The sequence below is a fragment of the Watersipora subatra genome, chromosome 10 (assembly GCF_963576615.1).
Source record: "Watersipora subatra chromosome 10, tzWatSuba1.1, whole genome shotgun sequence".
In the NCBI taxonomy this organism is placed as follows: Eukaryota; Metazoa; Bryozoa; class Gymnolaemata; order Cheilostomatida; family Watersiporidae; genus Watersipora; species Watersipora subatra.
In genome coordinates, this window is record NC_088717.1 from 46,887,447 (window position 1) to 46,914,841 (window position 27,395).

The window sequence follows — 27,395 nt, forward strand, 5'->3', positions numbered from 1 at the left end:
AGGTGCTTCTCTTTGCATTTTAGCTCCTACTCTTTGCATTGGTAACACGCGTGTTGGCATAGACCATGTCACCAATTTTTAGAACATCTAACCCAGTGTTCCTTCATTCACACCCATTGTAGTCCATTCCCACTTTTTCCTAGCAGAACACCAGCCATAATCACAAACAGAAAGAATCTAGCATAGCTTCTGGTCCAAAACACTCTGCGTCACCTCATCATCCGCCCCCTCCTCAAGAAAGTGGATCTGACAACTACCCAGCACAGAATACCAGTGAAATGTCTGATCAGACAATTAATGGAGAAAGGCTTTGCGCTCATATAGATGACCTTTTCTTTTCTGATATACTATAGACATCCTTGTGGTAGTATATATATTGTATTAGACAATAGATGACTAAGTAATTATTGAATGATTTATGTTGTAAATAGTATTTTATGTTGTTAAATTACGCATTTCTATGATAAAATGTATAGGTTATTCAAGTTACTGAATATTATATTGTATACAGGTTCAGCCAGTGCATTGTTTTAGCCCATACAAAATATGTCCATGTAAGAAGGATACGGTTCATGTTTTATCAGTACTACCTGTGTGGTCTTTTTAGTTTTACTTTTTCTAGTCTGTATCAATGTTTCATCTTTGTGATTCTACTAATATGAAAAACAAGTATAAGCTTTTATCTCTGACGACAAAAATAAAATGCTAAATTTAGTTGCTTACTAATCACAGAGTGTCGTATGTTGTCGAATGAATTTTTGTCACTTGTCAACACTAAACAATGTTCAACCTTTGCCTGCTTAACATTATAAACTGCTAATACTCGATACAAAATCTTCATGAACGCTTTTCATCTCTTTATATCATTTTTTATTGTATTTTTCCTTATTACTTTATACTGCTAAAATTCTACTAAACGTGATTATAACTTTGTAAAACGCACTCAAATACAACAATAACGTTGAGAGCCACTTTGATGTTCTTCTTACACGACTGTGACTGCTGCCATATACTGAAAAGCACCAAAATACCACAAAATATTTTATACACAATAGAAAATGTTTTCAATAGCCTATAAAATGTGTAAATAAATTCAAGAATCAACCAAATTTCTCTCACCTCGTTTGATGGAAGTCCTATATAAAAATGTTTGACGGAATAGACATCAAATAAAGTGTTGGAAGTTCTTGTATTACAGGTTGCTACAACATGAATGTTTTACAACATAAGTAAATAATAAATTATGGCTTTGAAACAATTTATAAAAGCTTGTTAAAGAACACTGTCAGCTCTCTGAATGCTGCCCATGTCTCTAGTTGCTCAGAAGTACCCTAGTAAATCAACTAAAGATGTATTAGTTTTATATTGCTATGATAGTGCGTAAAGTAGTGCATTAGTCATGATGGACTTACTTGAATAAACATGGTCTCTTATTCAATCTCTCAGAATTGAATTTTAATGTGTTTGGTGTCTCAGAAATACAGGAAGTAGCTCAAGTAAGTCGTATCAATTTTGCATTTATAGGTGGTTAATTAATTTCACAAATAGATCTAAATGCCGAATCTCGGTTTAAGTCATGCCAGCCTCCTCGTGGTTAAAATTTTGAAAATCAAAAAGCGGAGTTTAGACCTACGGCTTTGCACCTAGTAGACCAACAAATTACAAAGTGCACCAATAGAAATTAGAAATTAGAAATAATTGCATAATTAGTTATAACACCTGAAACATCTCTCACAGCTGACAAGACTGCAAGGGTCCTAGTCTTGACAAGAAGCAAGTGTTTCACACTGTGTTTCTTTCAGAAGAATTTCTAAATAATTATTCATCATTACAGGTGTGAATACATACTTGAAAAGGCGGCCTGAAGTTCCATATTAAAGTTTTTGTTGTTGAATAGATAATCTCTAAATGAAATATGTTTCCATAAATCAGCTTAACAGCGTGTTATTTTTTTCTAAAAATTTTCATAATTTTTTTCATATACAGGTTGATGCGTTTGACCGAGATATTCGAGCTAAAGGGAACACCTAGTTTTGAATAATAAATGCATCTCGTGGACCATTTATTATTGAGCATGACACTGGAATTATCTACACTCGCACTCCACTAGACCGTGAGAGGATCGGAGGAGGTCGTTATAAGGTACCCGAAAGGCTGTTTACAGTATTGCAATCAAGTTTTTCACGATATTTGAATTAATGAATGCAATTGTGATTGTTGGGACAAAAATCAATGCTGCTCTTGCCATGTTGAGATCGCTACTCACTGGAACTATGCAAACTTACTCTATATTGGTTATGAGTCGCAAGCTTGACACTGGTTGCCCTAACTTCTGTTGCCAGCTACAGCTGTCACTTTCTATTTAAAATGTACACGTGTATGTAGTGTAAGTAATGCATACCTAATATAGCAGGTGAAACTATCCATAATGGCCCGCAGTTGTCTCTAAGAGCTTATTTCAGTTTGTCGGTTTGTTTGGCAGACTGCACTAGCAAATGAGACAAGCATTAGAGTAAGTAGCTGTGTTACCTGCACGTTGCTCACTCAGCTCAAGAATGCCATGTGTGTGTTCCTACATGTACTATGTTATTGTACGACATATCAAAGCAGTTTTATCTCAGGCTTAACATGTAAATTATAAATTTAAATATAACCATATTTTAATTAAATTTATATGAGTGTTGATTTAGAGATTTTATATGTAAACCCTTTTAAAAAAGCAAATTGACAACTACTGTGAAGCTGGAGAGAAAATGCTTCTTGATAAAAGCATGCTTTGTTTTTTTTTAATAAAAAATTAAAAGCTACGAACGGTGCTAAAACTCCAACAACGGGTGTCAAATTAGCTGCCAGCCAAGCTGCTGCATCCGATCTATTCGCATTATTAAAAATTAGTGACCACTTGCGACACTTGGTGCTTTTGGACACAAATAGGTTCATGATTTTTGACTTAGTTGAACCATCAGCGTATTTCCAAATAGCTTCAAATATACCAACTGATTACGGATATGTTTCCTCTTCATTATAATTTGATTTATTGTGAAGATAACTCCGCATTCAATAAAATTGACAAAAAAGGCAAAATGGTTACAATATTTACTGATACTTATATATATTTATATGCTTTATATGTTTACCTGTTTTGTCAACCGATAACGATTGTATTCTGACAGGTAGTTGTAGCAGCAGCAGATTATGGTATGCCAGCTCGAAGTGCTAAGGCTATGATTACTATTGATGTCATCGACGAAAATGACAACATCCCAATTATAACATCCAGAGAAAACGCAACGTTTACCTGCTCTTACCAAACTCCTGTGAACATTACTATTGGCACTGTGATAGCATATAATGCAGACACTGGAGATAATGGAAAGCTTGGCTATTTTATCCAATCTGGTAAGTTGTAATGTTTAATCTCCCTGCCTCTACGTGAACTTCATTTAGCTCGAACTTAGAAAATTTTAGGGCATTTTCTTTAAGCTTGCGCTTTGGGCAGTTTTTTTATACAACTCAATAGATTAGAGATACTAGGAAGTAATTTATTAGGAATGTCCGTGTAAAAAGACTAAATTTTTTCAGTAAAGTAACACTTTCATATCTACTCTGTAAGCTGGAGTAGTATTTTTGCTTAGTAACCATCGTTGCGTTTTAGCCTTTCAAAAATAGTTGTAAGTTACATTGGCCTAATCTTGGAGGAATGTCTGAAGGTCTTTTTCAAAAATGTGTGGTGAGATTACTTTTCTGTTATGTGGTATGCGGTCGTTTTTGGAGTTGTAATTATTTGTCCTTTAAATTGATTTGTTCTCACTTATTAATTAGTGTTTAATGGTGTTAGGTAATACAAAACCGTAAGCATAATGGTTTATTTCTTTGAAGTCAAAACAGATAAAACTTTTTTTTTCTAGTAAAAATAAAGTATGATAAGTTTGTTAGAATGATCAAAAGGACACATAAATATACCTTTCAAAATTTTTACATGATAAAGCTTGACTCACTGCGTACCACAAGCCACGTACAGCACCTCGGTGCAGCATTTGTATATAGCCAAGAGCCGCATGGTGCAGCTTTAGTAGGCTTCGTACAAACATTTCTGACTAGAGGATATTTAGTTAATCAGCCTATTAAATGTATAGTTTAATGAAATGAAACGATCATTTGCCTACGCTGAGCCAATAGTTACATGCCATAATTAATTATTGCCAGTAGTTACATAGCCATGTTTACAGCTTGTGTTGAGCAAAGTTTCGCTTTTCAAAGAAGATTAATTTTCTTGCAATTTCTCTTTTGCAACAACCAGTCTATACGAGGGGGTACCACTATGAAGGTTTTACAAATTGCTGATGTTTAGATTTCCAATGAATATCTATTGAACAATAGCACTAGTGATGGTGACTATTTTATTTTTAGCAGTAATAATAATAATAATAATACCATAAGCCATAATAATAGCAATAACTATAGGCTGACTAGGAACCCACTCAACCTGTAAATCACAGAAGTAGCGAAATGGGTCAAAAGTGTGTTCAAACTCATTCTGCAACAAATTCTTTGTCTTTTTCATGGCATCAGCTGACATAAAATTTTGTGTAAAAGTAATTTCAGAATTGTTTAAATATATCTTGTGGTTTGAAATCTGTGGCAACTTATATGCGGTATTGCAAAATATTAGGTTTTATCGAATATTTAATTATGTCTATAAGTTAAGTAACATAGCTCAAATTCTAGCAGTCGTCTCTAATACCCTCTAATTTGCATAGTTAAATTTCAGGTTGTTTAACGTTGTAAATGCTTTATATAGATTTTAGCCTCAAAATATACGGTATGTCAAATGCTTTGTCTGATGCATTCAAAAATCCAAATAAGGAAATATTCAATACATATTTAAATGAGAAAGCCTTTGCTATGTTAATTGTTCTTTTTTTAATGCTAAATTTTTTTCTATATTTACTATCTGATTAAAATTATTAACTATTTTTCTCAACCACCTAACAAGAATTTTTATTCCAATTTTTACACAAGTATCTTGAACGGGACTATCTTTCCATGTTTTATGAATAGGGTTATGCTGTCGATATACTGGGTTGTGTTTTACCAAATATTAAATTATGCCTTGGTGATAAATTGCTTGGATGGAAAGAGCCAAATAACTATTTTTGAAAAAAAATTACGATGGTGGCTTTTATGATGTTGAGTCCTACATATTGACCGGCCTTGCATTGACAAAAGGCCTAAAATTCTCTCATCAGAAACACATTATGAACTTGATGTAAAAGATCACCTAGCAGTAAGCAAAAATTTATCAGACGTCAGAGCAGAGCGGGTGTTGAGTAATTCCAGTTCCTACAATCAATATAACTCTTTTAACTTTTTGTAAGTGCAAAGCTGTTGTGTCCCTAACAGGAAAATACTCATTACAATTTGTTGAGCCTTATTGATTAATATCATAGGTTGTTTTTATAAAATATAAGTCATTGAACTCTAGTTGTGAGCAGAATCAATATGTAACATGATGTGCCTTTTATTTGTATATGTAACTAAAACCAATATGTTTGTTGGTTTATGTGGGATAACTTTTTGTTGTTAGTGGTTCCTTCTACACGTATAGACCATTTTTTCAGCAAATAGCTATAAGACAGATACCCACAACAAGCCAAATAGTTATCTTAACAACTCAGTTTTTTAGTTACCACATGTTACATGTTTTATTGTTAGCAAGGCACATCGTCATACATTCTGTCTGTCTGTATATCATGCTGGGTGGTCTTTGTCACTTCCTCTAAACACAAATCTAATTTTTGTAAACCTCTTGAAGATTAGTGTGAAGCCTACTGCCTACAAGGAAATGGCAACGTCGTAAACATGTATATTTGCTAATACTAATGTAAATGTGTTTGCAATGACAATGCTTAAAAAGCTTGATAACTTAAAGTTAACACAAACAAAAAAAATTATACCAATGATTTTGTAAACAGATTCTGTACCGTCAATTTTCTGTTCAATCCTGTCAGGACCAGTACAAGATTTTTGTGCTAAACCTACCAATGTGAGTGTGTGCATATAGGTTGACATGCAAATAATTCTTCAAGTATTTGTTATTGTACACTAATGCCTTAGGGGCCTAGTGTGTCGGGAGAGGTTGTCAAATTTGCTGATACAATGTATAGAATCTTTGTGTCTAGCTATTCAATATTTGCTATTTAGTTTAATGATTAGCCCAGATGTTATACTGTGGGGCGGCTTAACTGAAGGTCGTGAGTTCAAATTGCCTACAAAGAAATCTTTTACCCCAAGTAGTTTCAAGTAGTTGATTCATTCTTTCTATTTACAAGTCTTGTTTCACTGTATAGGTACGGCCACACATAACGATTTATTTGCTGATTCTGACCAAAATTTCAAAGTGAACGAAAAACACAGAATTATATGGCCAAAATTCAGAGTTGTCAGAGCTGTGCATGCACACCAAAATCGTTATTGAAACACTTTTAATTGGCTAAACAAATTATTAGCGAGCATGATACTAGCAGCTTTTCTATCTTATATAGTCTCAGACACATAAAACGGTGCACTAGAAAAATACTATAGCACCAGAGTAAATACAATGCAATTAACTTGATTGCGATAAAGAGGGCAACTTTTTTTTCAATTTTTGCTGCTAAAAATAATTTGTTATTATTAAAAAAGAACTGATTTGTAGCTTTGCATGCTGTCTAAATGATAGAGAATTAACAGTAGCACAATTCAGACAGTTGCATTTTATGTACTATATTGAACTGCGGTCTTACTTTTATTGTATGTCGTAATACGTGTATTAGACTATATAAATTGCAAAAGCTGCTAGAATCATGCTTGCTAACAACTTTTTTAGCCAAGTAAACGTGTTCTGTCGATGATTTCGATGTGTGTGCACAGCTCACACAACTCTGTAAATTTTGGCTGAATAATTTTGTGTTTTTCATTCATTTCGTGATTTTGGTCAGAACCAAGGAATAAATTGTTACGTGTGACAAACCTTAATAGTATTTAGTTGGCGTAAAAGTCTTAAGCGTTTCTATAAATCTATCCGCTTGTTCAGATGAATATAACAACTGAATAAAAATATTGACAAGACTAGGGAAAAACAACAATATCAAAAATAATTCTAGAACTAAAACACGTGGGCTTGGTTGAACAATAATTGTCAATACATGTATGTAGGGCAGTTAGTGTCCAAGTCATCCGAGACAAAACATCAGTATAGTTATACATGCATAATGCAATGTGTAAACATTAGTTAATTATGAACGGTAAATATTTCAATAGATTCTAGATTTTCTCTGATTAATTAAATAAATTTGGATGCTTTAAAAATTCAACTTTGCTGAACACCACTAAATTCTCTCACTAGAATATAGCATAGTTTACCAACTCAGAAATTAATTTCAAACAAGCAGTTATACAGATTCACCTCACTGTGAATATTTAGTGCCAGAAGAACTTGTCTTATTACTTTACTACTGTTAGACTTTCTATCTAGATGAGAAACACACTAATGTTACGGATGAGAGTAAATTATTCATAAGACGTTTTACATTTTGTCAAATATAATCAATTTCTAAGTGCTTTAAATCTAAAGCTCTAACAAATTCTTTTAAAACATCAGCTTGTACCAGTGCAACTATGTCTAGATGTAAATGAAGGTCCAGTGAAGTTATACATTATGGATTGGCAGAACAGGGAATGGTAGCACCACATTCTTATAGTAAAAATCTAAATTTACCATCGGTTATTTAAAAGAAACTTCTTTTGAAGGAAACTTTCTTAGCACTTTTTTCAATACTTTGTTAGAAAATTCATGTTATAGCTTTATTTAGTGATAAGTGACTTTCATAATTACAACCTTAAATGCCCTACACGCTTTAGTTGTAAGCGACTTGCCGCCATTATATACGTAAATTATTTGAGTCTTATGTCAATGTCTCTTACTTGAACCAACGTTGCACAAAACAGCATGGAATTATTGATTACTACTTTGTTATTGGTAGACAACAAGACTTTAGAAAGCTGTCACATTTAATATTTATACTAATATGTTGACAATTTGACTTAATCCATTAGAATGTGTACAGTGTCAATAGTGTGGCTTCTCAGTTTTGTCACTCAATACTCCTAGACTTCTATTTTTTCATTGCATCCATCTGAGTGATTGTTATTTATTGCATGCATCTGAGTGACTGGTATGCTGAGCATATCAGTTTTTGAAAAAACTAATGTCAGATGAAATTCCTTACGTTTACTTGACCACAAACTTTTGTATTATATTTCCTTCAATTGATCTGTGCTTATACAGCAAAAAAATTAGCGGTAATGAAAAACTGACTGCATTAATCTAAGTAGCAGTGTCAAAGAAATTAATGGTGTCAAAGGAATTAGAAGTCTTTCAAGGCTGACAGAACATGTACACATACTATGATCCGTGAAACTAATTTGCTAAAATTAATGAAAAGTGTTTTAGTCATGAAAACTTTAAAACTTTTACTGTTACATTTAAACTTTCTAGTCAGGGATTTGGTAGACAAATATATAACTGAAGATGTCATTTACTATCACAAATCACTGCAGCAAAAATTGGATATTCTAAGGTATTTGAGCTGGTTTTTAAAAATTTAATTATTATATATAAGTGGTGACATATATGAAAGATGAAAGAACTTTCTCTCCATGCTCAATGACATATTACAGAATTTAAATATACAGTATATTACAGATTCTAGAAAGATTTTAAGGATTTAAAAGCCGAGTATATAATAAGTTTCTCTGAAATTTTTATGAAGTTTTGAGCTAAAATTTGTTTGAAGTTTAAAAACTTGCCCCAAAATTCTGATTATCCTTGAGATTTTAGATCCTGACAATTTGTGGTAGCTCTGTGCCAGCTTTCAAAATTTTGATTGAGTTCTCCAGATAGTGATCTAGTTAATGGTATCTTATTGGCTGCAAACTATGTTGCATGGATTACCTTAACTTGACATTAGTTTAGCTGGCATCCCAAAAGTCTTGATGATGCTACATTAGGGCTGATGGTAATGCTTTAGTGCTGATGGTAAGGCTTTATTGCTCATGGTAGCATATTAGCGCAGATGGTAATGTATCAGCGCTGATGGTAAAGCATTGGTGTTGAGGATAATGCTTTAACACTGTTAGTACTACATTAGTTCTGTTGCTAATGCATTAGTCCTGTTGCTAATGTTAGTGTTAATAATAATGCAGTACCTGTGATGGTAATCGTAAAACTTTGAAGTTTTGTTTGCGCTGATTTTGTTGTTTTAGTGCCGATGGAACTGCATTAGTGGTGTTGGTAGTGCATTAGTGCTGTTTTAAATGCCTTAGTTTTGTTGGTAATGTGATAATGCAAATGTAATGCTAATAGTAATGGGGGTCCTACCACACAAAGTCATCATCAGAATAGTCACCTTTTTCAAGTTGGTAATTAAAACAACCTTTTTCTTCACATTCGTTATTTTAATACAAATATCCATTCTGGTGGCACGGGGTTGCGTTAAAAACCTGAAACTTGCTCAGCTTGAACTTCTGCTAATCAACAGCATGGCTCAACCAGGGACCTTCACAAACATATTTGTGATGTTTGGGATCGTTGCTGATTACTCAGCGAAAAGTGAAAGCCGTCTTAGGTTTTTAGGGCTACATTTCTTGTACTGCAAATAGACCGAGATTGTCTTTAATAATCACTGTCAGTCTCAGACTTGGCAACGGATTTGCTGTAATTGTCGTGGCATTTAATTGCTGTTTACTTTAATTACCTGGCAGTCTATAAATGGCGGACCAGATCCTTCAAACCAAAACTAGTGAAGTTTTGTGGGATCGTGTTGATTTAAGGACAAATAATAAGTTAGTAAAGGTACGGCCAAACGTAACACAATTTTTTGTTCGTTTTGACCGAAATACACAGAATTATTCTGCGCTGCTAGAATCGTGCTAGCGAGCGCGATTCTAGCAGCTTTTGCAATTAGTATAGTTCAAGACACGTATAATGACACACAATAAAAGTATAAGTGCAATTCAAAATAGTACACAAGATGCAACTGCTTAGATTGCGCTACTGTATGTATTTATTGTTTGGACACTATGGCTACAAATAGTTTATTTTTAATAATAAAAATTTCCTCTTTAGCAGCAAAAGTTTTGTGGTAGAAAAAGTTGCCATTTCTAGCGCAATCAAGTCGGTTGCATCATATTTACTATGGTGAATTGCCGTGATATTTTTTTTGCGTGTCGCATTATGTTGCTTTATGTTGTGTGCTGCATTATGTAAAGTTTGCTAGAATCGTGCGCGCTAACTAACAATAGCACAATTTAGACAATTACATTGTGTGTACTATGTTGAATTGCCTTCGTACTTTTATTGTGTGTCGCAATATTTGTCTTGGACTATACTAATTGCTAAAGCTGCTAGAATCGTGCTCACTAATAATTTGTTTAGCCATTTTGTCGAGGAATTCGGTGGGCATGCACAGCTCAAATAATTATGTGAATTTCGACCGAATAATTCTGTGTTTATCGTGATTTTAGCAGGAACTCAAAACCAACAAAAAATTCGTTACGTGTAGCTTTACCTTTGGTAATCCTACTTACACAATCATCGTCACCTCGTCACCTACATTGATAAATGGTCGTCTCATTTGTCACTTTTCAAATATCCCTGTTGTCGGGTCGTCAAAATCATCACAAAACATAGGAGGACCCCCAGTAATGCATAATTGCGAATACTAGTGCACTAGTGCTGATGGTACCTCTTGCACTGTGTTAATAAACAATTTATTTTATGCTCACAGTAGCTAATAATGGTTGCATATAATGCTCAATAAATACAATGCACATATAAGTAGTTAAATAGATATTCATGTAGCTACCAATTTAGTTAATTGTGTTCACAAATAAATTTTTTGGCTGTGCTGCAACTGATGTCATGCCAGCCTCCTCCTGTACCCTGAATGCACACACATTTCTCAGAGGCACTATTGCCTGGCTCATTGCCATCCCAGTCAGTGTTAGGTTGGCGGTTTCCAGGGATGACTCCCGTTACTATTCCTTTCCATTTAAACTCAATTAAGTCTTTCTGGCCACCGATGATGTGACATCCGTTCCAGCCTGAAAAAGTCGAGGTAGTTACAATTTATAAGTTAGTCTTTTTTATCACTTGTTTGAAAAGCTATCTGTTTTCACTACATCATATTTTATTTCTAGCACATTATAGCAAGCGGTAATGAAAATCATTACATACAAAGTTTTAGTTGTTGTCTTATTTTTGATTAAGGGATTTTTGATTTTAATTAAGAAAGTTATGGAGTCGGTGTGCTTAGACGTTGTCATTATTTGCAATGACATTGGAATGCTATCGATGCTTATAAAGTGGAGGGTTCTATATAAAACTAGTTTCGTGGGATTTCAGTTTTGTTTGAAAGTTTGCCAAGAGTGGCATGGAATCACAATGAATAAGTGCAGAGACGATTATTCTGAAGCGTGATAAGTTAGTCGTGTGACACATATGGTAGCTGCTAAGCCAAATGTCTGAGCTTGAATTCAGTGCGATGCAATTTTTTACCAACATCCATCTGTGGCTTCAAATTGACCGACAGACGGATTAACACAAAATGTATTTTAATAAAGATAAGTAATGCAACACTCCTATGAGTGTAATATCATTTTATTGATTATTTTGACTAAATAAAAAGGCACTTAAACAAAGAAAAGTGTTTTCACAATATTTATTTTTAAAAACTGCTAAAAAAATTTAGAAAAATATTCTATGAGCTATCGATCACTTCTCACTACCGACTTACCGGTAAAGAACTCTTTGTCAACTAATCCCCGACAAATAAGCAATTTTAAAAACTTCAAATCAAGTCTCAAGCAACACACTCTTAATTCACTTGAATTAATACTCTAAATAACTTGATTACATAACTGCTAACCAGATTCAGTCCCATGAATAGCTATCTTACTGTTTATGTGGCTCCTCATTGTGCCTATTTTTTATTTTATTGTCATTTTACTGCTTTTTCAATCAAACAAAACAAATTACAAAATATTTTATCTGCTGCACTATCTTTTCTAAAGCCTTTAGTGTGGCTCCGGCTTTTATTACAGTATAGGTTACCACCAGATCAATAAGCCTCAATAGCTACATAACAACACCTAATGTGTTGTATTTGTTTGCAACTCAGACACCAGACTAACTATTGTTTTCTATATACTTGGAAGCCTATTTTCCAAAGCGCTTACAACTACATATGTTGGAAACCAGATTAAATCGTATAATTGACGAGTGACCGACAGGAATTGAGAGATCTACCTGAGTTGGAAGGGTAAAGGTCTGCTTTAACTTTAGCTCTCAGCCATTCTGAGGCTTCTGTAGTAGCAAAAGTGGCCAGGTACTCTCCATTATCTCTGCAGTAAGCATCTGCGTTTTCCCAATTAAGAGCTGTCTCAATGAGACGAAAGCATGTCTCTGATATAGGATTGAATGTGTATGGATCGGTGCAGATTAACTCGGCTGTAAAAATTCACATGGCAAACATCAACTACTCCATGTATATGATTTTCCTTCCGCTAGCAACGACAGATAAGATATTTTATATAGGTTTCTGGTATTTGAAGATGTTCCTTAGACATAGAAGTACTTGCTATTGTACAGTTTAAAGGTGAGCTTACAATAAGTTTGTGTAGCTTTTATCAGAAAGTGTCGGTATTTGTCTATCATTTACGAATATTTTTTATGTTTGAAATGATCTGGTTGCCAAGATGGTTCAACATTAAAATAAAAAAATATTGATCACTCAGTTGAAGCACTCGGACTAATTGAAAGATCAATTATGGGTTTTATAACTGCAAAGGCACCGACCGAGTAGGGGGACATAACGCTCAAACTTGAATGCAATAGCCGATAACACCTACCGCAATGATACCGTTTAGCGATGTCATTTTGCATTTATTTTTCTTTCAAGCATTTTAATCACAATCAAATTTTATCAATTTTACTCTAACTAGAAATTCTCTTGTCATACAGCCCTTGATCAAAGTGATATTGGAAAAAAGAAAGGGTACTGATGGTTGAGAAATGCAATATTAGCTGTCAAATGGCACTGCAGAGCAATAGGATAACTGCATTAAGAGCTGTAATGTACTGGGTGTTATTATGTACAACAAACAGCGATAATGAAAGGAAAAGATTATATGTTCATATCTCTCTCCCGCAATATGAAAAATGCGATATTAGAAGTGAAATGCACTGATATTATTAGAATAACCAGTATTATTAATATAGTAATACAGTAATAATAAAAAACCAATGCACAATTTTGTTTACATTTCAAAACGTTATAGCTAACAATATCAAGAGGTTGTGATATTTATATAAATTTTAGAAAATCTATTTAACAAAACTATTTAGAAAAGATAATAACAGTAACATATTTCCCAACATCAGTCACTATATACTTCGATCTTGTAAATTCGAATGCTTATTCTTATACAGTAATTAAATTTTATAATATCGAATAATTATTCTTATAATTAAATCTTATTTAATCGAATAATTATTCTTATAATAAAATATTGTAATAATCTCATAAGAATCATTAAAAAATATAATAGTCATTTCTTTTACTTTCACTGCTTTGGACATCAGTTGGAATACCAAAGTACTCATAAGTGTCCAAAGTATCAGTTACTTTGAAATTGGCTAAAAAGAAACGATTGCTTTTCAGTACTTCTACATTAATTACAGACACCTTCTGCAATTGAACAATGCTATAGACTGGTGAGATGTGCACGTTTTTTTTGTAAAATGCGCACGACTTGATGTTCTATTCTCTGTCGCTCGGCGTTTTGTTTGTCGGTCTTAACTTTGTTAAAAATAAGGCTTGTCAAGTTTTAATAACAATTTCAGGCCAAATTTATCTGTCTATTTATGTATAATCCGATCAAATGGGTAATGTTTAAGAAGTTTTCTACAAATAATAAAGACTTGTTAACATATTTAAATAGGCTTATATGTGTTTTGCATCGTTGTTATACTCAAACGACTTCATTGGAAAATCGTTAAATTCGTGGATGAGATTTCGGTACAAGGGTTTGCGACGGGCCGTAGATGAATAATTTTCGTAAGTTGTGTGCCCATATGCATTCATTATAAATCTACCAAGCCATCGCTCCGCTCGTGTTTGGTCGTGGGAAAATATCCAAGCAGTCAGATCACCTCACACATCAAAAAACGATTATAAATAATAAAAAATACCAATACTTCCTAATAAAATCTACAAAGCTTAGTGTAAGTTCACCTTTAATAGCTCAGCCAAAAATAGTTCATCGTTAGACAACCACATTGCTAACTAAACAAAATTTCACCTCAAACATAAAAGAAATCGTAAATGATAGACAATACTTATAACTTTTGATAAATTCTACTAAGGTTTGTGTAAGTTTATCTTTAACAAAAATTAACTTTCACCAACTTAATATAAGATGAGTAAAATGTACCAATAGCTGAACCTACTGTGGTAGGTCTGTAGGTGGGTTGTGCAGTTTTATCCGAGATACTTTGCCATGTAGCAGTATCCAAGTTCAGAATCGAATGCTACAGCTCTACACGTTTCATAGTTAGCAAGGCATATTGTCATACATTCTATATTTGTTCGTATACCATGTCGGGTGGTCTTTGTCGTTTTGTCTAGACACAAATCCGTTTTTGTAAACGTCTTGAGCCTCGAATTGGCACAAACTGCCTAAAACATTTTTATAATATTATACTCATCTCCACAATAACATGTTATTGCTCACACAGACACCCTAACCATTGCATGCATTGATTAAATATTTGCATTTTAGTTTTAAAGGCAGACATTTAAAGCTAAAAATCAATATTACCTGAAGTATTTGGTAAAATCTCAAAAATATGAAAGTATTAAAAAGAACAAAAAATTATCTTTGCCAAATTTGCACTTAAAAATGCTGGGCTAAATAAATGTAAATAATTATAAATGCTAAAAAACATTAAACAAAAATCTAGATATATAAGCAGACATTAAGATTTATTCAATATAAATTAAATTTATGCGCGCACAGTTTTATGGCTTATAATACTTATACATGAAATGCACATACAGGTAGATGTGAGATGACTAACTTGTTTATCTGTAAACAGAAACAATATCCAACCAATTTTAATGATACATTACATGTAATTTGCATGTAACAGTTCATTTAATTCAGGTGCAATCCACTTAGGCTTTTTCAATATTTCGTTATAGTCTTACGTGCATAACTTCACGAACTCTCAGACAGCTTCATTGTGTTACTAAACAAAACTGTTATCTTTTGATATTATATAGAACAATTTACTAGCTGAGCCACTAAATCTCCACTTTCAGTTTTATAATACTTACCACTGTGCAGAAAGCCAATGTCAGCTGAACGATTGTCAACATTATAGTGGTGTTAGTGCTCCAACTCAAAATATAGTAATGTATTGTACAGCCTCTGAAAGTATTACTTGCGGTTACCTCATATGTTGATAAAGAAAGTTTATATCATTATGGATTGATTGGCAAACGAGAGTAATTTCCTTTGCTTTCATGTCATTCACTTGAGTTAACATTCTAGTCAAGAGCCATAAAGTCGGTCGCAAATAGCTTTACGTCAGACGTAAGTGAGTGACAATAAGCTTCAACGGATCTAAGCTGAAGTTGCCCTAGTTTCTGTTATGACTTGTAGTTAAGTTTAAGTCAATATTAAAAAGGCAGAGCCAAAACAAACCGCGGGTGGAAAAATAAAATAGTAAAATGATAATGCATTTTTAGTGTCTAGCGTCGTAATCACTGAGCGATGTGAACAGCCATTGTTTACGGCGCTAGCTTAAGACCAAGAGGTTGGTGGTTCCAGTCGCATAAGGACCATTGGTGATGCTAAGGAGGGCATCCAACCACAAATGCTCCTGTGTCAAATCTGGTCTGGCCCTCCGAGACTAAACCGGTACCCAACTCTATGCTATGGCGTAGATTGAGAGGGTGGCTAGCAACCCTCTCAATCTACGCTATGGCGTTGATTGAGAGGGTGGCTAGCCACTCTTCAAGACTAAGAAAACCAGACAAATGGCGAAGTAGCTTCTTTGCCCGTCTACAGATTGCTAGTTAGACATGATACATGCTACAAGCTACACAAAACACGCTACACGATACACAATGCATGCTACATGCTATACACGCTATACACGCTATACGCGCTATACGCGCAATATGGGCTATACGGGATATACGCGCTATATGCCCTATACGTGCTAGATGCATGCTATACATTCTAGATGCTACATACATCGCTGCATTTATCAATAAAACATAAAACAGAAGGCAATGGCAAACCACTGTTGAAACCTGCTACAAAAGTCATGGTTAAAGGAAATTGGGGCAAGTCATAATTAACTACATGCTTCCACAACCTAGAAATTGTGAAAGCGATTTGTAGTAGGGAAATAAAAACTAGGGTTGCTACCATTAGCTAAGTTGTTCAACGACCACCATCGCGTTAGTCATGTTTTATCATTTAAGGTGAATCAAATTCGGTGAAACAACATATAGAAATATTGATTGCAGGGAACCGACATAGTATGTTTGACATGAAGAAGCTCTCAGGGAAAATAACAGTTGCAAAGAAAATAAATCCAGAAATGGTTGGATACTACAGGCTAGAGATAGGAGTTCAGGACAATGGACTCTCACCCAACACTGTAGTGACTAATGTAGGAGTCGATGTTACCACTGTAAGTACTTTGAGTTATAGTAATTAGTAGTCAAGTACTTGAAAAACTTAGTATAGTCTACAGTGTGCATCTGGATCTGGCTCAACCTAATTTAGTACACTGTATTTTGTTGGAGTTGTCTGCTTCTACATATAGAAAATGATAACTCTGGCATAAGCTAATGAAAAGCAGAATTTCTGTCCAATTGAAAACCTTTGCTTACAAGGACTGTTTTGTGTAGTGCTGCACGATAAAACGATATAATTTGATATGACCATATATTTTAGTGGATTATTTTATATTTGGTCAGTTTTCAAGTCGATATGAATATGGAAGCCGATATTTTATCGAGATGAGGCATTTTATTTTGCAAAAATGGAGTTGTCTATTCTCTTTATTGTAACGAGGTGACAACTCCTAGTTTTCAACCGATATTAACCCCATATCCTCTCATATTGTTCATGTTAAAGCTTGACACTATATATCGAAAGAAGACAACTCCAATGTTCGATATTTTTCGATATTTGATATATTCTAAGACCAAATAATCGAATGTACATGCAAAAATATCGTGCAGCACTAGTTTTGGGCACACGTTTAGGAACTCATATAGACATCCTTAAATACTTTATTATAGTCATGTTTTTAATTACGACAGCCTCTTCAAGCAAGTTAACTTTCCGTTGATTGATTTGCGCATTGCTGTTATTAATGTAAATGACTAATAGTTCTATCTATAAACGTGAGTAGCATTTTGGGTCCAAATGTTTATATTTATAAAGTTTTTTTATCAAATTTATCTCATATTTGCAGGATATGTATATACCAGCAGACAAGCTGACACAAAAACAGGGTAGTAGCAAGCCAGATGTGAAGCGGACGTATAACGTAAACTTGATAGTGGTAATTGTCCTCTCTTCAACATCTGCAGTTCTCAGCCTCATACTAATTGCAGCCATCATTAGGATAAAGCGACAGGTATGGGAATTATTGAGTGCAATCAGTTTAACACAGGTGGTATGTTAGGCATGTTTTTGATTATAAGAATGGCATGTTTAGCAGTTATTTGGCTGAATCAGATGAAGTTTTTTAAAGGGATGACGGGCCTTGATCAACACATAAATATTTTAAATAATTTTATCGATCTGCGTAAATTGCCATCTGTCTAGTATTACTAGCATAACCATAATTTAAAGTTGGCATTGCAGGAAAATAATTAATTTACACGACATGTTTTATTCAGCAGCTCTTCGCTAGTTGTATAATGAGGCCAAGAGTCTAATTCAGTACGCTCGTTATGCACATGAAGTATTTATCTATGTACTAAACATATCTATCTATAGTTATCAAAATTATTTGCTTAGCAAATTAGTTATATGACAATTTTTTGTTTTTGTGTCTTAGAGTCTAATTTGCTTTTAACTGTAGAGCCATTAAACTGTAGAGCTTTTAAATTGTAGAGCCATTTCTTGCGCAACGGTGCCCTCAACAAAAATTTGCAATGCCTCTGTTTCCATTGAGCTCAGCAAATATCATACTTGATTTTTAGGGAAATGCTTACGCAGAGTTTCTAGAGAAATGTGTAATTACCTTAAAAATGCATTGTGGCATTATTGTAGCTGTTTGTATGTTAATCATTTATTTGTCTTATAGAGAGCAGCTGTTCTGTTTCTAATTGAAGTAGATATGCTCTAAGATGTGGTTCTGAATTGATCTTATTATAAAATTATAAATATCAATTTTCTTGAAAAAGGACAATGTTTATGAATTAAAATTTTAAAATTAGCCAACCCTACTTCATCAAAGCCCTGACTACTTAAACGAACCCAAAATAAGCCCAAAATCATATGTGTTGAGCCATGCTGTTGCATTTTGTAATATTAGCTTCTTCACAATAAAGCCTATTTTAGCATAGCTTTCTGTAGCACTAATGCTATCTTGTTGAACATTTAAAATGCTACACATCTCTGCATTCCAGACCAAAGGAAACCATAGTTATAACTGTCGCACAGAAGCTCAAAAACTATTCAACAGCGGTCGCTCCAGCGAACAGTCCCAGCCTTCCTGCGGCTCGAGCTGGGGTGCTATTAGCACGACGGATCGAAGTTCAGTGTTTAGCAGAGTCAGCTCTGCTACCGAATGTGATGCCGCAGAGCCTCTGAATAGTCAGGTAACATTCAAAAGTGAAATTACTGAATTGAAACAATAATTTATGTTTACAGGAGTCTGTTGCACCAATGTGTCTAAAGAAAATGTGCAAAGTATATCTATAAATTTATGTTTCATTGGTCATTGTAAGCTTCTTCCTTCCGTTTGAAGTTTGTATTCGAAAATGTAAAGATTTTAAAGTTTTCACTTCCTGACATTGTGTTAGCTAGCTTCATCTTTACTGGCCATCCTGCTAAAGCCTGAAGTTTAGTTTGTGTTTGATGTCATTGTACAAATTGATTTTTGAACAATAAATGGTGACTTTTTCATGATTGAATGAAAATCAGTAATTCACTCTACTCTTTCATTAAAAGCCAATGCTACTCGTCAATGTCCAAATCAAGAGTGCAAAACGATTTACTCAAATTCCTAAAAACTTTCATCAGCACATTTTCTGTTTGTCCAGCGACGACATCTAAAGTGTGATTATCTTTCTTCCCAAGTTCCTCATCCTTGTTCCTATTGACAACTCGTCAATATTACCCACTCTTCTCTTTTACGCTGATTGAGTCGAAAGTAAAGTTTGACTAAAGTATACAGTGGTATGTAACATTAAAGCTGCACACCCACCCTTCCCTTATCGTTCGTTGCTGATTGAATGATTCTTTCATCACCCATGTCAGCTTAGCTCCAAGTGCATACATTTTTTTGACTCCATTCAACTAATCAAATAAGTATAATCTAGTTAAATAAAAACATTTGGCTCCATGATTACAATAGGTTAAATTCCAAACCGAAAATTTCTAATTCCAAAATTAAGAGTAAGCCTATAATTGTCAATCATTGCATATTTTGTAAAATGTCGTGTTGTGCTACAATGAATGCAGAAAACATTTGAGGAACTTAGCAAAAGGCAAAGATATCTCAAAGCAAGAACTGGCTATTAGTTTGGCTCAAACTATTTTTACCCTTTCACTGCTGAAAGCGCATTTATACGACTTGCCCAAATGATTGCATAGTAACCTAATTTTATTAGTCGTTAACAACCTATTGAATGATCTCTAGAGTTTTTATAGTTTTGATAATGTTGTTCAAAAACTTTTCTGTAAAATTAGCCTAAAATCACAAAGCAATTTAATTTTTTTAAAGGATTTTTTAGCTTAAAAACAAACATTTTTTCTCTCGGACTTTTGATCTGTTTAGTGTTATTATGACTTTCAAAAGTACCTCCAAAGTTAAAAGCATTGAATTAATTTTGTTGATGACATTATTGCCGATTAAGATTTTAGTAATTACACAGATAATTAAAGTAGCAGCATTGACACTGATGGTGGTGAAAGTAATAGATTTGTAAGAGTAAGGAATATCGTAATGGATCGTTTTAGCTTCGTAGTGATCGTAGTTTCACATAGATTTAGCAATGCACAATGTATACATACATTGAGTTTTTTTGCATAGAACTGTTTGGTAATATGTTGGTAAAATGAATTATATAGCGAGAATGTTCTAGACAGAGTTGATAGAAAATAAATACAGATAGATAACAGATAGAAAAAAATTGTATACATATCATGAAGCAAAATCAGCAATTTCTGGTAAAATGGCTCGCAGTAGGCCGATAGCTAACTTTGTAAAAGGATGGCAGTGACAAAGTTTAAAGCTAATTTACAGATATTTGCAACATGAAACATATTTTTAGTTTAAATGAAACATTGTTAAAATATATATTTTTAATTACAAATTTGAACTTCACAAAAATTCTAAATAAAAACAATATAAAGAGTTGCTTAGTTTTGGTGATTTTCAACACAACCTCAATTAAACAGCATGTGTTGCATTGTTTATGGTGCTGCCATAAATTTGCACACCATTGTAACTACTAAACAATGAAGCAATAACAACTAGCAACTTCTAATAACTATAGCAAGTCCAGTTGTTTGCTTTGTAACCATGTTGCTTTGTTTCATTGATGGATTGTTTGATACTGTACAACCTAAATCAAATATGTTGATTTTCTAAACATTTATGCAGTATTTACCGTTATGATTAGTCTTTTTTTTAAAGTAAGTTGGACAGTCTAATTGTTAGATAAACAAGTGCAACATATATTAAACAGTTGTTTCTCATTTCATATCGAGCATGCTCACAACTTACAATGTTTTTTAAAACACCTTATTCATCGATTGATTGACTATTTCACACACATGTATAGACTTCTTTGCAACGTCTCTTCCTACACTCTTCAACATTTCAAAATTTAAGTACATGTAAATGCTTCAAACAAATGCTAGACATGATACATCGTGTAACTGAGAACCACTAAAATATTGATTATCAAGGAACTAATGCTATTTTATGTGGAATTATTCTCTTTTAGACCTTTCTGACCACTTTCACCAATGGATCTCCCAAAAATCCAGTGATTGCTGCACTTAAAAGTTATGACAAAAACAACTTGGCTAAACATTCTTTGGGTTCATCTGAGGGTCACCTTACTACAGTTCCAACACCAGCTTCATTACAGGTTAGTTACTGAGCTACATAAAATATAAATAGCACTTGCACAAGTGCATAAATAGGTATGTCCAACTTTATTTTGGTTTTGGTTGACTCTAAGGCTTCGGTGCAACAAAAACATTTTTCAGTTTTTTATTTTTTCCAAAAGTATTTTTAGCATGTAAGAATGTATTGAATTAGTTTTAGTATTATCTGTGTTCATTACAAAACTACTATGTAATCGCTACTTAAACTGCTGAGACCGTTCAGAGCATAGACCATGCAACGGCTATAACATCGACGTTTACTCAAAGCAATCCTTTTATTACATATGAGCATAGAAAAATCTTTAGTAGATTTCATAAGCAATTATCATCATTTTTATATCATTTGCGACTGCTTTGATGTTTGAGATAATCTGACTGTCAATATGTTTCAAGGTTAATATCGAGAAAGCTTGATTGCAGTTAAAACACTCAAACCAAGCAAGTGTGACTTTGATGTTTATAGCTGCAAAGAGACTAACAGAATAAAGACGCGTAACTCCGCAACTTTATTGCAATACCTATGTCAATAGTGAGAGATAAAGTCAGCCGAGAAACTAGTGACATCACTTTGGCTCGCATTTTGCTTCTAGCTGTTTTAACCGCAATCAAGTTTTGCTGATGTCAATCTTGAAACATCCTGGCAGTCAAATCATCTCAAAAATCAAAAACAGTTGACGATAAAAATAAATGCCAATAATTTTAAATAACAGCTACTAAACTCTTTTGTAAGTTCATTTCTAAACTATACACAAAGTTTTTTAAACTTTTATTATTATGTAACATTTTATTTTTATTCTTTGTTTAGAGGTCGCTAAACAAGGCGAAAGAGCCAGACAGCGATTCTGGAAACTGTGATGATGTCTGTAGCGTACACAACTCCACGCCCCAACTTAGTCACGATGCCTGCAAATCTTCACCGAACATTCTTAAATCGTTCCAAAGTAAGTTCTTATCTACTACTGGAGTGGAACAAGGGATTGACCACAAAGTACCCAGTAGTATCAGCAGTGGAAACAACTCTATGAACACGAACTCAAGTCAAAATGGATCTCCAGCTACTTCACAGGTGTGTAGATCGTACATGCATGGTGTTATAGTATGTTAAATTTTTTGATGAGTTTCTGCTACACAAAAGGACTGCTGTGGTATTTGTTCATTTTTTAAAGATCCTGATCTATTTTTACTCAAACTGTAATAAACAATTATATTTTTATATTTTGCATAATGTATATTTTTTCGGAAAAATTTAAGTCGTTTATAAAAATTTACAAAGTAAAAATCACTACTACAATAAAAACCATGTCCGTCTGTCCAAAGAAATGAATGGAGGTAGAAAAACGATTACATCAAATCGTATTCAAACTAATGTTATTTGCTATGGTAGAACATTGCCAGAACACCTGCCCTTTTCAACTCAATCTTTTCTTATCAATCTATCTTTTGTTGTTCCAGAATAATTGTGCAAATATTTATACTCTATGCTTTATTAGTACAGCTGACCATCTCTGGCAGCACACTAGATTGTCAGAGTACTAGTAGTAATATAGATTTTATATGTGTTTTGTATCGTTATTATACTTAAACGACTCCATTGAAAAATGGTTAAATTTGTTGATGACATTTCAGTACAAGGGTTTTCAACGTCTATTGATGAATAATTTTCGTGAGTTGTGTGCACATATGCATTTATCATAAATCTCCCAAACAATCGCTTTGCTTGTGTTTGGTTGTGGGATAAGAGTCATGTCCGCCAATCTGTCTGACGGCACGCTAAGCACACTTGGAAAATAAATTCCAGCGAACGGGTGTCCAACCCAAATATTCAGATTCTCAGCAAAGTGCCCTACATCTGCACCACTCAGCCACTTTTTCACGTCCAAAAATAACTGTGCTCTTACTTGATAAACAAGATGATCTTGCGCGAGATTTCTAGCATACAAGATAGTGTAATAAAGGCATTCCTCAACTTTTCCAGAACCAGTGTGAGACTACAGTGGAATTTTTAGTAATACTCATTTCACTTGAATGTAGTAAATGCATAAGGCACAGCTATCTATAGCCGCTATAGTGTTAGCTCCTTCTCTTTGCATTTTAGCTCCTCTTTGCATTGGTAAAACGCGTGTGGGCATAGACAATGTCACTAATTTTTAGAACATCTAACCCAGTGTTCCTTCATTCACACCCATTGTAGTCCGTTCCCACTTTTTCCTTGCAGAACACCAGCCATAATCACAAACAGCAACAATCTAGCATAGCTTCTGGTCCAAAACACTCTGCGTCGCCTCATCATCTGCCCCCTCCTCAAGAAAGTGGATCTGACAACTACCCAGCACAGAATACCAGTGAAATGTCTGATCAGACAATTAATGGAGAGAGGCTTTGCGCTCATATAGATGACCTTTTCTTTTCTGATATGCTCTAGACATCCTTGTAGTAGTATATATATTGTATTAGACAATAGATGACTAAGTAATTATTGAATGATTTATGTTGTAAATAGCATTTTATGTTGTTAAATTACGCAATTCTATGATAAAATGTATAGGTTATTTAAGTTGCTGAATATTATATTGTATACAGGTTCAGCCAGTGCATTGTTTTAGCCCATACAAAATATGTCCATGTAAGAAGGATACGGTTCATTTTTTATCAGTACTACCTGTGTGGTCCTTTTAGTCCTACTTCTTCTAGTCTGTATCAATGTTTCATCTTTGTGATTCTACTAATATGACAAACAAGTACCAGCTTTTGTCTCTGAAGACAAAAAAACGGAATGCTAACCTTAGTTGCTTACCAATCACAAAGTGTCGTATGATGACGAATGAATTTTTGTCACTTGTCAACACTAAACAATGTTTAACTTTTGCCTGTTTAACATTATAAACTGCTAATACTCGATACAAATGCTTTATGAACGCTTTTCATATATTTATACCATTTTTTATTGTATTTTCCTTTATTACTTTATACTGTTAAAATTCTACTAAACGTGAGTATAACTTTGTAAAACGCACTCAAATACAACATTAACGTTGAAAGCCACTTTAATGTTTTTCTTACATGACTGTGGCTGCTGACGTATACTAAGAAGCACCAAAATACCACAAAATATTTTATACTCAATAGAAAATGTTTTCAATAGCTTATAAAATGTCTAAATAAATTTGAGAGTCAACCAAAGTTCTCTCACCTTGTTTGATGGAATTCCTATATAAAAACGTTTGACGGAATAAACATCAAACAATGTGATGGAAGTTCTTGTATTACAGGTTGCTACAACATGAATGTTTTACAACATATGTAAATAATAAATTATGGCTTTGAAACAATTTATAAAAAGTTGTTAAAGAACTCTGTCAGCTCTCTGAATGCTGCCTAGGTCTCTAGTTTCTCAGAAGTACCCTAGTAAATCAACTAAAGATGTATTAGTTTTATATTGCTATGATAGTGCGTAAAGTAGTGCATTAGTCATGATGGGCTACTTGTATAAACATGGTCTCTTATTCAATCTGTCAGAATTGAATTTTAATGTGTTTGGTGTCTCAGAAATACAGGAAGTAGCTCAAGTAAGTCATATCACTCTTGCTTTTATAGGTAGGTAATTAATTTCGCAAATAGATCTCAGTGGGAAGTCTCAGCTTAAGTCATGCCAGCCTCCTCGTGGTTAAAATTAATTGAAAATCAAAAACTGAGTTTAGACCTACGACTTTACACCTGTTAGACCAACAAACTACCAAGTGCACCAATAAATCGCCTTTTGACGTTTAGGAATAATCGTATAGTTAGTAATAACACCTGACACATCTCTCACAGCTCACAAGACTGCGAGGGTCCTAGTCTTGACAAGAAGCAAGTGTTTCACACTGCGTTTCTCTCAGAAGAATTTGTAAATGATTATTCTTTGTTACAGGTGTGAATACATACTTAAGAAGGCGGCCTAAATCTAAATATTAAAGTTTTTTTGTTGAATAGATAATCTCTAAACAAAATATGTTTCCATAGATCAGCTTAATAGCGTGTTACTTTTTTCTCACAATTTTCATAATTTTTACATATACAGGTTGATGCGTATGACTGAGATATTCGAGCTAACGGGGACATCTGGTTTCAAATAATAAATGCAGCTCGTGGGCCATTTATTATTGAGCATGACACTGGAATTATCTACACTCGCACTCCACTAGACCATGAGAGGATCGGAGGAGGTCATTATCAGGTACAGGAAATGCTGTTTAAAACAATGCAATCAAGTTCTTCACAATAGTTCAGTTAATGAATGCAATTGTGATTGTTGGAACAAAAATCAATGCTGCTCTCGCCATGTTGAGATCGCTACTCATTGGAACTATGCAAACTTATACTATATTGTTTCTGAGTCGCAAGCTTGACACTGGCTGCCCTAACTTCTGTTGCCAACTACAGCTGTCACTCTCTATTTAAACTATACACGTGTACGTAGTTGTAAGTAATGCATAGCTGATATAGCGGGTGAAACTATCCATAATAACTTGCAGTTGTCTCCAAAAGCTCATTTCAGTTTGTTGGTTTGTTTGGCAGACTGCACTAGCAAATGAGACAAGCATTAGAGTAAGTAGCTGTGTTACCTGCACGTTGCTCACTCAGCTCAAGAATGCCCTGTGTGTGCTGCTACATGTACTATGTTATTGTACGACATATCAAAGCAGTTTTATCTCAGGTTTAACATGTAAATTATAAATTTAAATATAACCATATTTTAATTAAATTTATATGGGTGTTCATTTAGAGATTTTATATGTAAACCCTTTTAAAAGAGCAAAAATGGACAAATACTGTGAAGCTGGAGAGAAAATGGTTCTTGAAAAAAGCATGCTTTGTTTTTTTCAACGAAAAAGTAAAAGCTACGAACGGTGCTAGAACTCCAAACACGGGTGTTGAGTTAGCTGTCAGAAAAGCTGATGCACCCAATCTTTACGCATTATCAAAAAGTAGTGACCATTAAAGTTCTTGCATGCAACACTTGGTGCTTTTGGACATAAATAGGTTCATGATTTTTTACTTATTTGGACCATCAGCATATTTCCAAGTAGCTTCAACTATATCAACTGATTACGGATATTTTCCCTTTTTATTTTAAATTCATTTATTGTGAAGATAACTCCACATTCAATAAAATTGACAAAAGCAAAATTGTTACGATAATTACTGATACTTATATATATTTATATGCTTTATATGTTTGCCTGTTTTGTCAACCGATAACAATTGTATTCTGAAAAGTAGTCATAGTAGCAGCAGATTATGGTATGTCAGCTCGAAGTGCTAAGGCTACGATTACTATTGATGTCATCGACGAAAATGACAACATCCCAATTATAAAATCCGGAGAAAATGCAACATTTACTGCTCTTACCAAACTCCTGTGAACATTACTATTGGCACTGTGATAGCGTATGATGCAGACACTGGAGATAATGGAAAGCTTGGCTATTTTATCCAATCTGGTAAGCTGTTATGTTTAATCTCCCTGCCTCTACGTGAACAACTTTATTTAGCTCCAACTTGGGAAATTTTAGAGCATTTTCTCTAAGCTTGCACTTTGGGCAATTTGTTATACAACTCAATAGATTAGAAATACTAGGAAGTAATTCATTAGGAATGTCAGTGTAAAAAGACTAGATCTTTTCCGTAAAGGAGCACTTTCATTTCTACTTTGTATGCTGGAGTAGTATTTTTCGCTAACCATCGTTGCGTTTTAGCCTTTCAAAAATAGTTTTAAGTTACATTGGCCTAATGTTAGAGAAATGTCTGAAGGTCTTCTTCAAAAGCGTGTGGTGAGAGTAGTTTGCCGTTATGTAGTACAGGGTTGTTTTAGGAGCTGTAATTATTTACCTTAAAATAAAAGCTGTATAGTTTTACCTTCTCGCCTATTAATT

General features: G+C 33.9%; 2 protein-coding genes across 3 annotated transcripts in view; both read left to right on the top strand.

Annotated features, from left to right (window-relative positions):
* LOC137405729 (protocadherin beta-10-like) overlaps positions 1-961 on the top strand; it is a 79,392-nt gene extending 78,431 nt beyond the window's left edge. For both annotated transcript variants that reach the window (XM_068092098.1, XM_068092099.1), the window contains one exon: positions 147-961. In XM_068092098.1, the coding sequence (XP_067948199.1) occupies positions 147-353 (207 nt within the window). In that variant the 3' untranslated portion in view covers positions 354-961. The remainder of the gene's footprint in view (positions 1-146) is intronic.
* Positions 962-1,297: 336 nt separating this feature from the next.
* On the top strand, positions 1,298-23,902 carry LOC137407143 (protocadherin-19-like). The gene is given in 9 exon segments (XM_068093743.1): positions 1,298-1,351; positions 1,987-2,142; positions 3,174-3,399; positions 16,644-16,810; positions 17,603-17,767; positions 18,768-18,959; positions 21,315-21,461; positions 22,286-22,546; positions 23,696-23,902. Coding segments are annotated over 9 exon segments (1,575 nt in total).
* The last annotated feature ends 3,493 nt before the right edge of the window (positions 23,903-27,395 follow it).